General features: G+C 37.0%; 1 protein-coding gene across 13 annotated transcripts in view; it reads right to left on the bottom strand.

The window, feature by feature from the left end:
* The window catches only part of CFAP54 (cilia and flagella associated protein 54), a 291046-nt gene that overhangs the window by 102324 nt on the left and 173354 nt on the right, over nt 1–15368 (bottom strand). For all 13 annotated transcript variants that reach the window (XR_003133016.3, XR_003133013.3, XR_003133014.3 and 10 more), the window contains 3 exons: nt 12727–12813; nt 7617–7739; nt 3711–3764 (listed from right to left, as the gene is read on the bottom strand). Coding sequence is in view for 9 of the 13 variants with exons in the window: in XM_025438907.3 (XP_025294692.3) it covers nt 3711–3764; nt 7617–7739; nt 12727–12813 (264 nt within the window). In the remaining 4 variants the exon portion in view is untranslated. The remainder of the gene's footprint in view (nt 1–3710; nt 3765–7616; nt 7740–12726; nt 12814–15368) is intronic.

The raw sequence follows: 15368 nt of genomic DNA, 5'->3' as shown, positions 1-15368 counted from the left end.
CCTTAGATGATCTTCAGCAGACTCATGGTTTTAATTTCATCTAAATGCTGATGAAATCCTGAGTTTTTCTTTCCAGCTCCAATCTCTCTTCTGAAGTCAAATTGACTTCTGGCTCAAATAGTCCACTTGGATATCTAAGAGAGATCTCAAACTCAATACATCCAAAACCATATTCCTAGTCTCCCCAAAACCACACACACACACACTCATTACATCCAAAACCGTATTCCTAGTCTCCCCAAAACCACACACACACACACACACACACACACACACACACACAGTTTTACAAGGGCTGGGTATTTATCTCCATTGTTGATTGATGTGTTTGATTGAGAGCACTAGAACAGTACCTAGCACAAGGGCACACTAGATCAACTAGAGTTATCCCTTTAAATGGGTAGATCAGACCACACCTCTGCTCTAAACCTTCCACTTGCTTCCCACTTTGTTCAGAGGAAAAACCTAAGTTACAATAAGACCCTACAAGGCTCTTCTCAAACTGAACCTGTTATCTCTCCAACCCCAGTTCCTACTGCTTTCGCATCCCTCACACAGCTCTTCACCATGCTGAGATGCCCTCACCAAGCTAGGCAATTCTGCCTCAAGGCCTTTGCACTCACTGCACCATCTTCCTAGATGGTTCTTTTCCAGATTTCCTAAACTTGGACCTTTACCTGTTCACAGATGTCAGGTCAGTGAAGACTAGCCTGATTACCCCATTTAAAATTACAAACTCCAACCTAGCCCCATGCTCCTCCCAATCCCCTTTATGTGCTGCTGGGTTTATTTTCTCCCTTAGTGTGGTTCACTTTTCAACTTATTATACAATTTACTTAATTATAATGTTTACTTATATATCATGCTTATTATTAGTTTTTCCCACTAAAATGTAAGCGCCCTGAGGGCTTGGAGTTTGTCTGTTGCTGACTGACTGATGTATCTCTTTAACAACACCAGAAGAGTGCCTTGCATACACTAGGCTCTTACTAAATATTTGTTGAATTAACAATATTTGTTCATTAATATTTTTGGCTGCTGGGGCTATCTATTCTAGAAGAGAGGGAAACTTTGCCCTATGTGAATTAAAAAAGAAAAGTCTCATTGTTTGGGGGAGTTTGAGGCAACACTGGCAGTGGAGAGGTCTATTGCTGTTGTTCATTCTCTTGACTCTTCTACATGCAGAAGAACCAGACGTGGAGCAGCACTGAGCCTGAGCAGGCAACAAACTAAGTACTAGGAAAACGGTTGACATTCTACATCCAGGGAGGAAACTTCAGATTGGTTGGTGGTGTAAGGGGAGGGGAGAAGGTTTCTCTTCTCTTTTTCTCCATAGAAAACAGTGTCTTAATGAGCCTTGACAATTACATACAAACACTCGAGGATCAAAAAAGATTAATTAGTAATGCTATTTAACACTCCTTTCTCTCCTTCTATACAGAAAATATAAAAGTGTAATATGAAGAGTCTTAAGGAGACCAACAGTTCTGTTTTAATTAATTAGGTAATAGAAATCGGTTTTCCATTATACTGTCAGTCTCTTTTTGTTTAAAAAGAAATTATCAGACCGACATTCCTTTTACATCCAAAAACACTCCTTTAAAAAGTGTTTTTAGGATGCCTTGGAATTTATGACGGAAAAAAAATATTCTTAAACATCCAAAGGTCTTAGAACACTGAAACAAAATATGAATATGGGGATCCCTGGGTGGCACAGCGGTTTGGTGCCTGCCTTTGGTTCAGGGCACGATCCTGGAGACCGGGGATCGAGTCCCACGTTGGACTCCCGGTGCATGGAGCCTGCTTCTCCCTCTGCCTGTGTCTCTGCCTCTCTCTCTCTCTCTCTCTCTCTCTCTCTCTCTCCCTCTCTCTCTTTGTGTGTGTGACTATCGTAAATAAATAAAAATTTTTAAAAAATGAATATGTATGTGTATCTCCCTAATACCGATTCTTTCATTTCAGGCAACTTGCTTATAAATCAAAACAAATCTTAAGGCCAAACAATGAATCATCTGAAGCATAATTAAAAGTGAAGTTTGTGGAATAGCATGAACAATAATGGAAAAGTAGTAAGATTACATTTAATAAAAGGTAGACATAATGCCTATCAAAATTATGGAAGATAAAACTAAAGCAATATTGAGAAATGTTTCTCAAAATTATTTAATAAAAATAGCTTACTTCATGAAACAGAATGCTGTTTCCTAGCATTTAAAAAAAAATAAAACTATATGCACCTGTCTCTCTACATTGATAAACAGCTGGTTGTGTGGACACCTTACCTGGCTGTAACCTCTTAACAAGACTGCACGACCACTCTTCTGCTCTAATGCTTTCTAGTGGACAGACTGACGACACTCCTTAGGTTTTAAAAAATTGTTTTTAAGATATTTAAATGTTATGCAATGTGGATGGAGCTAGAGCATATTATGCTAAGCAAAATAAGTCAGTCAGAGAAAGACAAATACTGTATGATTTCACTCATATGTGGGATTTAAGAAACAAAACAGATGAACTTGGGGGGGGGGAGGCAAACCATAAAACAGACTCTTAACTCTAGAGAACTGAAGGTTGCTGGAGAGGAGGTGCGAGGGGGAATGGGCTAAATGAGTGACAGGTATGAGGGAGGGCATTTGTTGTGATGAGCACTGGGTGTTGTATATAACTGATGAATCACTAAATTCTACTCCTGAAACTAATATTACACTACATATTAACTAACTAGAATTTATATAAAAATGTGAAACAAACCAAAAAGATATTTAAATGCTACTAGGTTATCTAAAGTTTAAATCCCAATCATTCAATTACTGACAAGAACAAACGTATGGAGATGCGCAGTCTAGTCCTCTCTTTGTAAAGAACACTGGGATGTTAGAAGACTTTTTTATGAAAATGTCATATGAAAACCTTCCATTAGCTAGCACTACAGTGGTAATCATAGTGCAGTATAAAAAATGTATCAAATCAATTAAACACCTTAAATTTATACAATGTTATGTCTCAATTTATTGTGTCTCAATAAAAAAACATTTTAATTTTTTTTATTTTTAAAGACTTTATTTGAGAGAGAGAGTGTGTGAGAGAGCACGAGTGGTAGGGAGGGGCAGAGGGAGAAGCAGACTCCCCACTGAACAGGGAGCCCCTACGTAGGGCTCAATCCCTGGACCCCGAGATCTTGACCTGAGCCAAAGGCAGATGCTTAACTAATTGATCCACCCAAGTGCCCCCCAAATTTTTTAATTTTATAAATTTTTTTTTAATTTTTAATAAATGAGAGAAAACAATTGGCTGAGAGGCAGTCTTAGACTGGGGAAAGGATGTCAGTAAAAGCAGTATTAAACAAGTGGACTAATAGCAAAATACACAAAATCCTTTTCTTATAATCAAAGTCAGCCATTCTTGTCTAGATAATCAAGATAAATATTAAAATTAGATACTTAACATGTCCATACACAAAATTAATACACATTCATAATTGAAACATTTACAAGTAATAATTGATATTTGCTCAATTTGAAAACCAGATCATTTTGGGTCCAAACCTACCCTGACCCTCAGCCTTTGGAGATAAAACCCCATTATTAGGAATAGAAGAGTATTATGTAGCAGATTTTCAAAAACAAGAGTTACTCCTACCAAATAGATTGAAATGACTCAAAATTAGCCTTGCTAAATATCCAACATTTATAAAATATTGTTATCCTTACCTGAATATTTTCTTTACTGGTAAGAGGTTTTCCTGAGTCAAATGATTGAAATATCTGCCAATATACAAAACATTAACTTCAGAAACAAAAATATTGTTTATATGAAACCACTAGTGTGTTCTAAAAGTATACAATTTTTATTGTAAAAGTATACATGCTTTAGTCAGAAAAGACAAGAATTACACATAAATCAACTTCTTTAGGTTGTCAATGTTAATATTTTGATGCATTTAAAAATTTTACATATGTGTGTTTGTATTCCTTTTCATGAAATGTTATATCAGAATTATTTTTCCATGCCATTAAGTCATTCGTAAGCCTCAGGTTTATAGCTAGGTGATATTCTATCCTATGAACGCACCATAATAACTTCTTTCCTTTTGTTACACATGGAGGGGGACTAATTCCCAGTTCCATCCCATCATTCACCATAGTTTAAATAACAGGGGTGGCTATTTTGTTTATTTCCAAATATCCCCTTTGGATAGATTCCTACTAGCAGAATTGCTGGGTCATAAGAGTATTAGCACTGAGTATTAGCATTTAGAAGAATCTTTGCCAGTTTGAGGTTATTTAGAAGAATCTTTGCCAGTTTGATGTTAAATCATTTTACTCTTCATAATAACTCTTTTTGTGGTTCTTTTCCTTTGTGGTGAATCGACCTGTTATAGGTTTGGCTCTAAATACAATGTTGTATTTGGAAACATTCTATTTATTTGCCAGAGAAGATGGTTGTACCATCATGTAGGGTGCATTCCTTTCGGTACAGAAGGCCCTTTTTTGAATATGTCAATACTGATACCCCACCCACATCTCCTCAGTCACCTAGAAGTTACCAGCAGCTTCTGTGGGTAGTTATTCACATAAGGACGGTATCCTACTTCAAGTACCTTTGCTTGCGGGCCTTCTGTGGCCACAGGAGTGTTCAGAAAAGGCTAGAATTACAAGGAACAATCCATTCCAATAAGCACAAAATTGTTTTTCTGGTCTTGCCCATGTAGGGAACCTCGTTAATTTTCTCTGTGATGGTTCTCCTCCTTCCCTATTTGACTCCCATGGACTTGCCAATCTCCTTGAAATCACCTCCCAAATATACTACTTGTTCCCAATTCCTTGTCTTAGAATCTGAGGGATTTGGAAGACCCCTAAACCAAGATATCACATACAGATCTTACTAGAATACAGTATTTATAAGTGTTAATTTTTTCCCTTTTTGAAGATATTCTTTGTCTTCTCTAATCCACTAAAAATAATATTTACTAAATATTTACTAAAAAGTAAATAACTGAATCCAGGGGAAGACCTTGGGTGATATAATTGGGAGAGTTGATGATGGAACTCTATATTTAGTGATAAGAGTAGAAATCCAGTATGAGTATCATGTTAAAAGACAGAGTCTCTTAAAAAGCCTATGGAAAGTCCAATAGTAATCTGTAAGACTTTTTCAGTTACTTCTTTTACAACTAAAATCTAATTAATTAATCCTTTCTTTAAATAACTAGCCTGCAGCCTAATAACATTGGCACCTATTTTAATCATAAACCCTGAACGCATTTCCTCTTTTAATTACACTTTTTAAATTCCCAATTGAAGTTGAAAAGCTTCATATTAACTTTGAGAATACAAAATTTAGAGTCACAATCCACTGAAAGACAATTCACCCACACTTTGCTCTTATGAAAACTAGTTAATAAAAATGAAGTTTGGAAAAATTAGTTTCAGACTCTTTGCTTTAGTGAAAGTAATGAATATTAAAAACTCTCTTGTAAAAAAAAAAAAAACAAAAACAAAAAGACAACTCTATCTTGTTTCTCATTCTACCCAACTGGATTCTCTTTTCTTCTCATCTTCCTGGACTCTAAATGTGGATGACCCTAAGTTCAGTCCTCTTGACTTCTATTTTTCTCTCTCTACTTCAGCTGATTTCATCCAGTCCCATGATTTTAAACCTCTATGCTAATGCTCTGAAATTTACTTGGATCTCCACCAGTGAGACCTCTTTTCACTCCTTCCCCATTATTACCCTAACCACTATTAACCCAATCATGGTCATGACTCACTCACTCTATTTGTAAAGATCTTCAACTAATTTCCCTATTTATTCCTATGTTCTATTCTCCAAACAGCAAGCAAAGTGGTCCTTTGAAAAGTAATTCCTACCCTGTCACTCCTGTGCTCAAAACTCCATAAGGTTTCCCATCTAATCTACAGTAAACACCGGTTCCTCACTTATGAGGTCCTATGTGACTGCAGCTCTTGAATCCCTAACATCTGCTCCTCCTATTTTATCAGTCTCACTTGGACACTTTGGTTTTCCTCAACCACTTTTTTCAGGCATCCCCCTCAGGACCTTTGCCCTTGCACTTCACTTCCTCCTAGTTGTATGGTTGTTCCCTCAAATCTTTCACCCTCAAAACTCTGTTATTAGAGAGATTTCCCAAACCATTTTTAATAAAATAGCCATCTACTGCCCTGATCACTCTCTGTCCCCTCAGCTCAGCTTGACTGTCTCTCAAGGTACATCATCACCTGACATATATTTATTTATCTGCTTAATATGTTTGTTTGTCTTCTTCACTGGACTGTCCAATAGTAACATGCTTCCAAAAAGTCAATAACTCCACTTATCTTTTTACTGGTGTATCCCCATAGCTAAAATAGTGCCTGTATTCAGTAAGCACTCAATAAAATATTTAAATGATTAAAATATAAATTTAGTTACATAAATCCAGGTAAGATGAGTTAGCTAGCTCATGCCAAGAAAATGAACAAAAAACTAAGTGACTCCTCCTGTGTCTAGATAGATTGATATAGAAAGAGACAGAGATGTATATACATACACACACAGACGTCCCTCTTAGGCTTATCTGTAGATAATCTCATGCTTACCCAAGTACAACAGTTATAATGCTGTAGCAGTCACGCTGAGAAAGGAGTGACATTTTAGGGGAATATACTGAAGTAATGAATGCATTGTATGCATATTTAATGTCAGCTTATACAAGTAATTTTCAAGACTGAGAGCCTATTCCCCAGCTTCTTCTAGGTCTTCTAAATTTGTTTTTTTTTTTTTTTTTTTTATTTATGATAGTCACACAGAGAGAGAGAGAGAGGCAGAGACACAGGCAGAGGGAGAAGCAGGCTCCATGCACCGGGAGCCCGACGTGAGATTCGATCCCGGGTCTCCAGGATCGCGCCCTAGGCCAAAGGCAGGCGCTAAACCGCTGCGCCACCCAGGGATCCCAGGTCTTCTAAATTTGAATCCCACCAGTATGTACTGTGTTTGTCGGTCTCACTCCTCATGTATACTGTCTTCCCCAGGAAACTGACTTATTACCTCCTTTACTGCTGGATCACAAGGGTCCAAGCACCTGCAAGATCACTCAGCGATTCCCATGAAACCCCAAACAGGAAAATAAGAGCTCACTCTGATTTAAATAGAAGCACCAGTATTCATTTTCAAGAATGTTTCAGTTATCTAATTTACAAATACAATTTGAACAATACATGTTTAACATTTTGGTATAAAGAATATAAATCAAAATATCCAACTAAAACATGAGAAGGGACTGTTTTGACTAAAAACATTAGCCAGAAATTGTAAAATTAGATGCCAAAAAGTCTAAGAGGTGGCGTCCCGATGCATCCACTGAGACCATCTGTAACATAAAGACAGAATTCCACTGTAAAAATTGACTCCAATGCCATACTCCTCCATATGACATCCTTCCCTTCTAGAAGAATGAAACCTTGTAAAAGCCTGCTGTTAGCTATAAGCAGGCTTAACAAAGAGGCTTGCAGTACTAGAGACTTTTAAATACATTTTTGTGGAAGCATTCCCCAAATTTGAGGAATGTAGCCTTCAAAAGGTAAAGAAATGACTTTGAATCAAATCAGCAGATTTACCTTCACTTTTCCAGTAGCCTTACAGCCAGCGGGTATTGAGGAAGGCATGTTTTTTCCATAAAAAATCTGGGATATCTCATAAAAGGCTTCAGAAAAAAATCCTAAATCTGTAAGGACTTCAATCTTTAAAAGAAAGAAAAAAATGAGATTTTAAATTAAATAATTTGTTTTACTTAAAAATAAAAATTTTAGAGAAAAATCATCAACTTGCTGAGACCCAAAATTTCTGCTTGATGTAATTGGTAATGCCTTATAAACTAATGCTTGGTAAACACAGTGGATGGAGATGTATGTGTTTGTGTGTAAGCTAGTTTGCATGTGCAATGGACCAAGAAGCTCATAAACAACAGCAGGCAACTGTTCAAAACAATGGACATTTGTCAGATGTGGCTTACTTCATCAGAACAAACACAAAAATATGACAGGCATGGAAGAGTTAAAAACAATAATTGAATTTGTTTTTTGTTCCCATGGTGAACTATGACTTAAATGAAAAATAAAACAAAAACACCCCTGATGTTCTGTAATACTCTGAGGAAAGTCAAACCAGGAGATGAACTCTATAATGTATCAACTTAGAAACAACTATTCATTTTGTCACCCATAATTAATGCACACTGTCAGTTTTAAAGACATATCCTTAAAACTAATCAGTTGGTAACTATAAATTGTACATTATTTTGAATATTATCCAGCAGGACTTTCAATCAGTAAATTATGGGGAAGAAAAGTTCCTGAACAAAAGTTGACTATTCATTCGTTTAACATGTTTATTGAGCACCTCTTATGCACCAAACCCTCTTGGATGTTACATTCCTTCCATGTGTATATTTACTTAATTTAAGTGATACATGAAGATATATACACTGTATTATCAAGGTAGAAGATATTGACAAAATGAAACTTTCAAAGCTCCAGTCAAGAAGGACTTCTCTGAGAAGATACTCAAGAGAAAAATCTGGGAATGACATGAGAAAAGGATATGTGAAAATTTGCTGAGAGGACTCAAGTACAAAGGTCATGTGGCATCACGAGCAACCTGGGGATGTTGGGGTCCTCAAGGAAGGTGGGAGGAGTGTGGAGAGAGAGAGAGCAAAAGGGGGTAAGAAGGCAGGTATGAAGGTGGCCTGTAGACCAGAATGAAAACCTGGAATTTTATTCCTTGTGTGATAAGAAGTTATTGGAGAGTTTGAGCAGGACAGGGCCCTAACCTGACCAATGTTTTTGAAAACTCCAGTGACTGTGAGAACAGAGAAAGTTGTGCAAGCAAGGAATGAAATACAAAATAGGATGAAGATTATATATATATATTACACACACATACACATTTATTATCTCTTTTCCTTTAAGCACTGCCTTAGGAATCTTACGAGTATATAAATTTTAAAGAAATAAAGTTAGGAGGAAGTTGAATGTGACAATAATATGAAAATAAAGCATAAAAGGTTAGGAGAATATTTTCAATGCAGAAGAGAAAACCACTTGTCTATTGAATTCCACACTTTGATTTTTGCCTATAATACCTTGGGCTCTAATCTCCCAGTGCTGAAAAATAACCAAGTACACATTAGGGAATCCTAGGAGTTCTTTTAGACTTCTAGATGAACATTTTCTCATTACCCCTTGGAGGAAATGCTGTGTGAGGTTTGTCTCCTCTGATCTCGGCTGTGAGGCGGCTGTACATGAACAACCTGTAACCTCTAGGGCTACCACTGTTTTGGTTTATCATACCAATTTGGCCATTTGAAAAAGCAATGGTGATAACAATGAACATGTATTTTCAGAAATGACCAACAGTGTGAACATAAACAAGCCAGATAGAAAAAAAATACCTTTAAATCAACTCTTCACTCACACAAATACAGAAGCATCAGTACCCTTCCCAGGAATGCTGGATATGTTGAGACTAATAAATCTTTCAAGATGTTGGCAGTTCTAAAGTGAAGCCAGACTGACTGATCATAAAGAGGTCTTAAAGCTTTCCCTGAAAGACACTAGGGCACAACAGAAATTTAGCAGCGTGATCTACTGCTGTTTGACTTGTCAGAAAGCATTGTTTGCTGTTTCCTGACTATGACTTTTCTCTCTTCCCACTCACTGACCTCAGTTTACTTCCTAAAGGTCAGGCAAACTCTACTCAAACAGGCTGTCATTTCTTCCTCTGTATGATGCATCACTTGCCCTTTTTCATTGCTTCTGTCAAAACCCTAGTTGGGTGTTCCCGTTCATGTGCCAATATGATGCCACTTCCAACTCACTTTGCTCCTGACACTGTTGCCATGATACATCTGATCATGTTCTTCTTCTGACCAAGATTCTGCAATTCATTCCACCTCTCAACCCAAGGCTGCAGACTAGAGTCCACAGTTGTTCACTGGCTTTTAAGCTAGCCCTAGTATGAAGAGTCGCCAAGTGCTAACAGTCCAATAAAACATAGCCATTTAATCAAAAGCTTCGTTCCAGATAATATCTTTCAGTGCTTCCCTGGATCTCCTTCTGACATGCTACCAGTGGTCACTGTAGCCATTCCCTGCTTCTCTTGCCTCTAAATGACAGACCAGAATAAAACTGCCACCCAATTCTTATTTCATAATCTCATTTCTCTCACAGCTCCTCTTCCACACTATGCCTTAGTTTGGAATTCAGGACTGGGCCCCATTCCCAGTCACGGACATCATGGATCACAACATGGATCTCTGGTATTCTCATATGACCTCCCTCCTCAAAGTCTCCTCTCTGGCTTCACTGAACCACTCCTGCCCCCTTAACAAGCCAATACTGTCTCACCTCCAGATGTTTTGCACTATTGTCTGTGAAGAATGTTCCCTTCTTCCTCTCCCCTGCTCAGTTAGTTCTGCTTTCTTCACTAAATCTTACCTACTTAGTAAAACCAAGAGACCCAAAGTCATTTTCTCTTTTCCAAACTCTAGAAGACAGTGCTCATCATACTTATTTGGAACTGATCAAGTGGTAAATGCACCGGTTATTGTCTTGTGTGTACATCCTGTCTCTCTTCCCTATTTTCACTTTATTGAAAGCAATGACTACGGGTTACATTTCTTTCATTAGAGTTACTAACATGGTGCTTTTATATAGGAGATACTCAAGAAATGTTATTTTAGCAGTAAAGCAATAAATGTTTACCAAGTATCTTCTAGGTGAGTTCCTACTAAACATTAAGGAAGGGGTGGACAGTAGGCACTTGATAAATGTCTATAGATTTTAAATGCAATTCAATAATTAATTATGGAATGTCAGTATATGAATTTATTGCTCAAGATACAAGAGAGAATTAAAAGATGAATAAGATTTAGGCTCTAACTTCAGGAACTTTGCAATCTTGGACAGAGCACTGCTTTTTGGGGTTTTAAGGATTTTATTATTTATTCATGAGAGACAGAGAGAGAGAGAGAGGCAGAGACATAGGAAGATGGAGAAGCAGGCTCCCTGCAGGAAACCCGATGTGGGACTTGATCCCAGGACCCCAGGATCATGCCCTGAGCCAAAGGCAGACGCTCAACCATTTAATCACCCAGGTGCCCAAGTACTGTTTTTAAAAGAGAGAGAGAGAGAAGTTATATGCAGCTTTTAAAAAGTATTATTGGCAATCAAAAGCAGGATAACTCTTAAAGAGTTCAGTAAGTCAGAAAGAATGAGGCAGAAATTTTCATGGCTGATAAAAAATTACTTATTCCTGAGTTCAAATATATTCTCTTAATAATTAGCACCAGAATTCTTCTTAGGAAAAGTATTGTCTTTATTTAGAAATAGAATGTGATGGACTATTTGGGTCTGAAATCACAGGCCCAAGGGCAGGGTCCAGATGAAGAGAGGAGTTCAAAGGGAAGTCTAATTTTCCCTCATTAGAAAATAGGAAAGATATGGGGTAGAAGGGTATACAGAGGATTCCCAAAAAGGGAGAAGGAAGGTTAAGTCAGTACAATGATGGAACCACTTACTCCCAATTGCAAAAGGAGACTATATCTTGTCCCAATTCTACATTCCATAATGCTCAGTTGGTAGGCTGAAGTTGGCTATAGTGTGAATATTTGCACCATGGAAACTGAAAATGCTACAAATCAGAGCTTTTTGTTTAGAGTGACATCTGAAACATTTACCAGCACACAGCTGATTAAGCCATAGGATGGGAGGAAAAGAATGAGGTATTGGCTAAGAATATTTTAAACTCAGAGATGTTAAATATTCTAAATATTCTATTTTAAATAGAATCCTAAATATTCTATTTATAGATTCTAAATATTCTATTTTAAATTGTTTGTTTTGCCTCAACTTAAATTTTCCTGTGCTCCAAATTTTCACTAAGTCCAGTATAAAATAAAGACCTTGGGTGACTATGCTGTGTATGTTTATGTGTAAATGAGTGAGTGCGTATGTGTGTGTGTGTGTGTGTGTGTGTGTGTGTGTGTGTGTATGCATAGAATGTGGATTAGGACTGAATTGCACATTCAAGATGAGGAGGTACAGAACAGGGAGTAATCTGCTGGATATTGAGATGATTCACGCACAGAATGAACTCAACAGAAATGAGTGACTCTGACCATAGCTCACTAGGAAAAAGGCAGAGAAAATGAGGTGCTTGAGCTTCCCCCTCCACATGGGGTTCAAGCCAACTTCACATGGATCATGAAGGCAGAGAGCCTCACCTTACTCTTAGGTGACAGAATTAGTTATAATTTAGCATTTGCCTGTTTTGTCATTTCAATTGCCTGTATAATGAAAACTTCTCACGTATTATGATATACATGAAGATCCTTAGCAAAAAAAGTTCACAGAAACTTCAGAAAATGGACCATTATTGTTTCCACCTCAGGAAACCAATATTCCAGAAGTGGTGATTTCCAACCTGTCTGATGCTGGGCAAGCCTTGTCCCTAGGTGTAGCTGTTCCTCATTTTTCTGTGGCTTAAGGATAAAATAAGATTCTAACCAGTTCTATCTCATACTTTATTATAATAATGGGCACATTTTTTTATATCAACACAACACCATGTTATTACCAGCGTATTATTATGAGTATTAGAACCAAGTTAGTTTATAACAGTATCTTTACAATTCAAGAATATCAAACATCTTAAAAGTTTGTGACTTACCTTGAGGATTCTTGCTTCTATATTTCTGACTAGGTCTTGGCAAATTCCAGAAACAAAATATTGGTACAGTGCAAGGAGAGGTAGAACCTACCAATGGTAAAAACATTGTTTTGATTTAAAACATGTTTTATTGAGTTAATAACCTAATAATAAAATGTAGCCAAATATTAATGTAGGGGAGGTTATGTAAAACAGCAATTGATTTTGCCATACTAGGAGACTATACTGTTTGCTGTAAGTGAAATGATCTGCCTAGCATAGATTTCATAATCTTATAAGAACTCAAAAGTGCTATCAGGGGGACTTGTAGATGCCACCTGGTACCCCCAAACCTAGGTTTCAAACCTAGGTTTTAAGCATGGAAAAGTGAAAATCGAATCAATTATCTTCCTTGGAAAAAATTAATTTAACATATATGCATGAATCACTGAGGCCTATGGAAACACTGTAGCAAATGAGCTATCAAATAACTGCAAAATTTAAAGCAAAGGAACTCATAATCATGTCCCCTACTCATTCATCTCAATGGAAGCTGCTATTTGTCTTCAACTGGAATATATCAGTTTAAAAAAATTTATAATACGCCCATTATGTGTCAGGCACTGTTGAATGACAACAAAATCTAAGTTCCTGCTTTCACAGAGCATATCTTCTACTGACTATCCAAGCTTACTCTTCACATAATATTTTTATTTTCCTAGGATTAACCCCAAAGTTCCACTCCTCTTGAAATCTCATGGATATGGGTGAAGGCTTACAAACTATCAATATTTCAGTTGATCCAGTCATTATCTAGCCAGAGTCAGGTGTTGAGGGGACAGGTGTTTGCCTAGACTTCTGATCAGTTTCTGATCTCAGCTGAAAACCTAAGCTTGGTTCACACAACTGGGCCCTTCCCCACTAAAGGGAGATAGAACAAGGAAGAATATTGGGATCCCCATTATTTAGCAAACTATTTCCCATTATTCCACAGCAATGGGTCTGCTAGCAAATTTTGTATGTGACAGCAATCTCCTTATCCATTGGGCTTCTTCTGGAGGGTAGTGTAGTACAAAATAGAAACTGTTTACATCTTGCAGGTTCAGCTAAGGAACCTCTAATTGTCAGTCAACTGGCAGCTGCTAATGGCAACAGCTTTTGAAATGGTCTTAAATGATTTCAAACATAATACATTTTCTTACAATTATGCACTACAAACATAACACAGTATCTTTTTCTACAATTAATGCAGCACAAAACAATAAGAGTTGGCTATTATCTTTAAGATTGTTTCTTTTCTTTAGTGAGAAATAAAAACACACCACTTTATTGCTGCCAATTGCTCAATTATTCAGAAAAATGTTCTCAATTTCTTAAGCTTCAGAGAAAAAAAGTCTCATTTCTTTTCCAGTGCAGTGATATGTATTATATATGAATATAACTAGGCAGCTAAAGGTTACCCAGGGGATATAACTATTTTCTAAATCCAAAAATGAATCCCCTTAACAATGAGAGGAGCACCATTTTGTTATCTTTTCATAGTAAATAATTTCTTGCCAAATATGCCAAGTGTTAAAAGCATTTATCAATCTCTTTAACATATGGCCTTATAATTTAACAACTCATATCAAAGGACAACAAATATTTTCAATATAAGGAGAGAGAGTGAATTTAGAAAAAGAAAATAGAAAACAATATATGAGGGGGTGGAAGAAAGTAGGTATGAAAATTATAGAAGAAAAGGAAAGAACCAGAAAAAGAAAGAAAAGGTATTAAGAAGCAAACGTGGTGGGGGAAAGATACAAAAGTAGAGGAAATAGTATATGGGAAGAAAATAGGAGAAATAAAATAAAAGAGAAAAAGTACAAAATGACCAACAGGTAGAACATACTAATCTATTTTTTTAAAGCAACCAACTTCAAATTTATGATATATACTGTGCTTTCTTCCCCCAAAGGAAGAGAATTGTATGAGGGTTTTGAATGTCCTACGATATTAGGAAGTACTTGTTTTTTATTTCACACTTTGAATCTGTTGTTCACTTAGATGTACCCTTAACAGAGAGAAGACCAGAGACACAAAGATCAATTTATCTCAACAAAGAAATATTCTTTTTTTTTTTTTTAATTTTATTTATTTATTTATTTATGATAGGCACACAGTGAGAGAGAGAGAGAGAGGCAGAGACACAGGCAGAGGGAGAAGCAGGCTCCATGCTCCGGGAGCCCGACGTGGGATTCGATCCTGGATATCCAGGACCGCGCCCTGGGCCAAAGGCAGGCGCCAAACCGCTGCGCCACCCAGGGATCCCAAAGAAATATTCTTTCTTTCTCTTCCTTCCTTTCTTTCTTTGCTTGCATTTATTTATTTATTTATTTATTTATTTATTTATTTATTTATTTATTATTCATACACACAGAGAGAGGCAGAGACACAGGAAGAGGGAGAAGCAGGCTCCCTGCAGGAAGCCCAATTCAGGATTCGATCTCAGGACCCCGGGATCACGTCCTGAGCTGAAGGCAGGAGCTCAACTGCTGAGCCACCCAGGCATCCCTTTTTTTTCTTAAACAAAGAAATAGTCTAATAGTTTTGGTACTGATGTGAGCTCCATGACTTAACACAGTGAGTTACATGTGCACTAGATTCCTTTGTTTGAGACCAGT

Source organism: Canis lupus, chromosome 15, assembly GCF_003254725.2.
Source record: "Canis lupus dingo isolate Sandy chromosome 15, ASM325472v2, whole genome shotgun sequence".
NCBI lineage: Eukaryota > Metazoa > Chordata > Mammalia > Carnivora > Canidae > Canis > Canis lupus.
The sequence above is the reverse complement of the archived record's forward strand: the minus strand, read 5'-3'. Positions and strand labels throughout refer to the sequence as shown.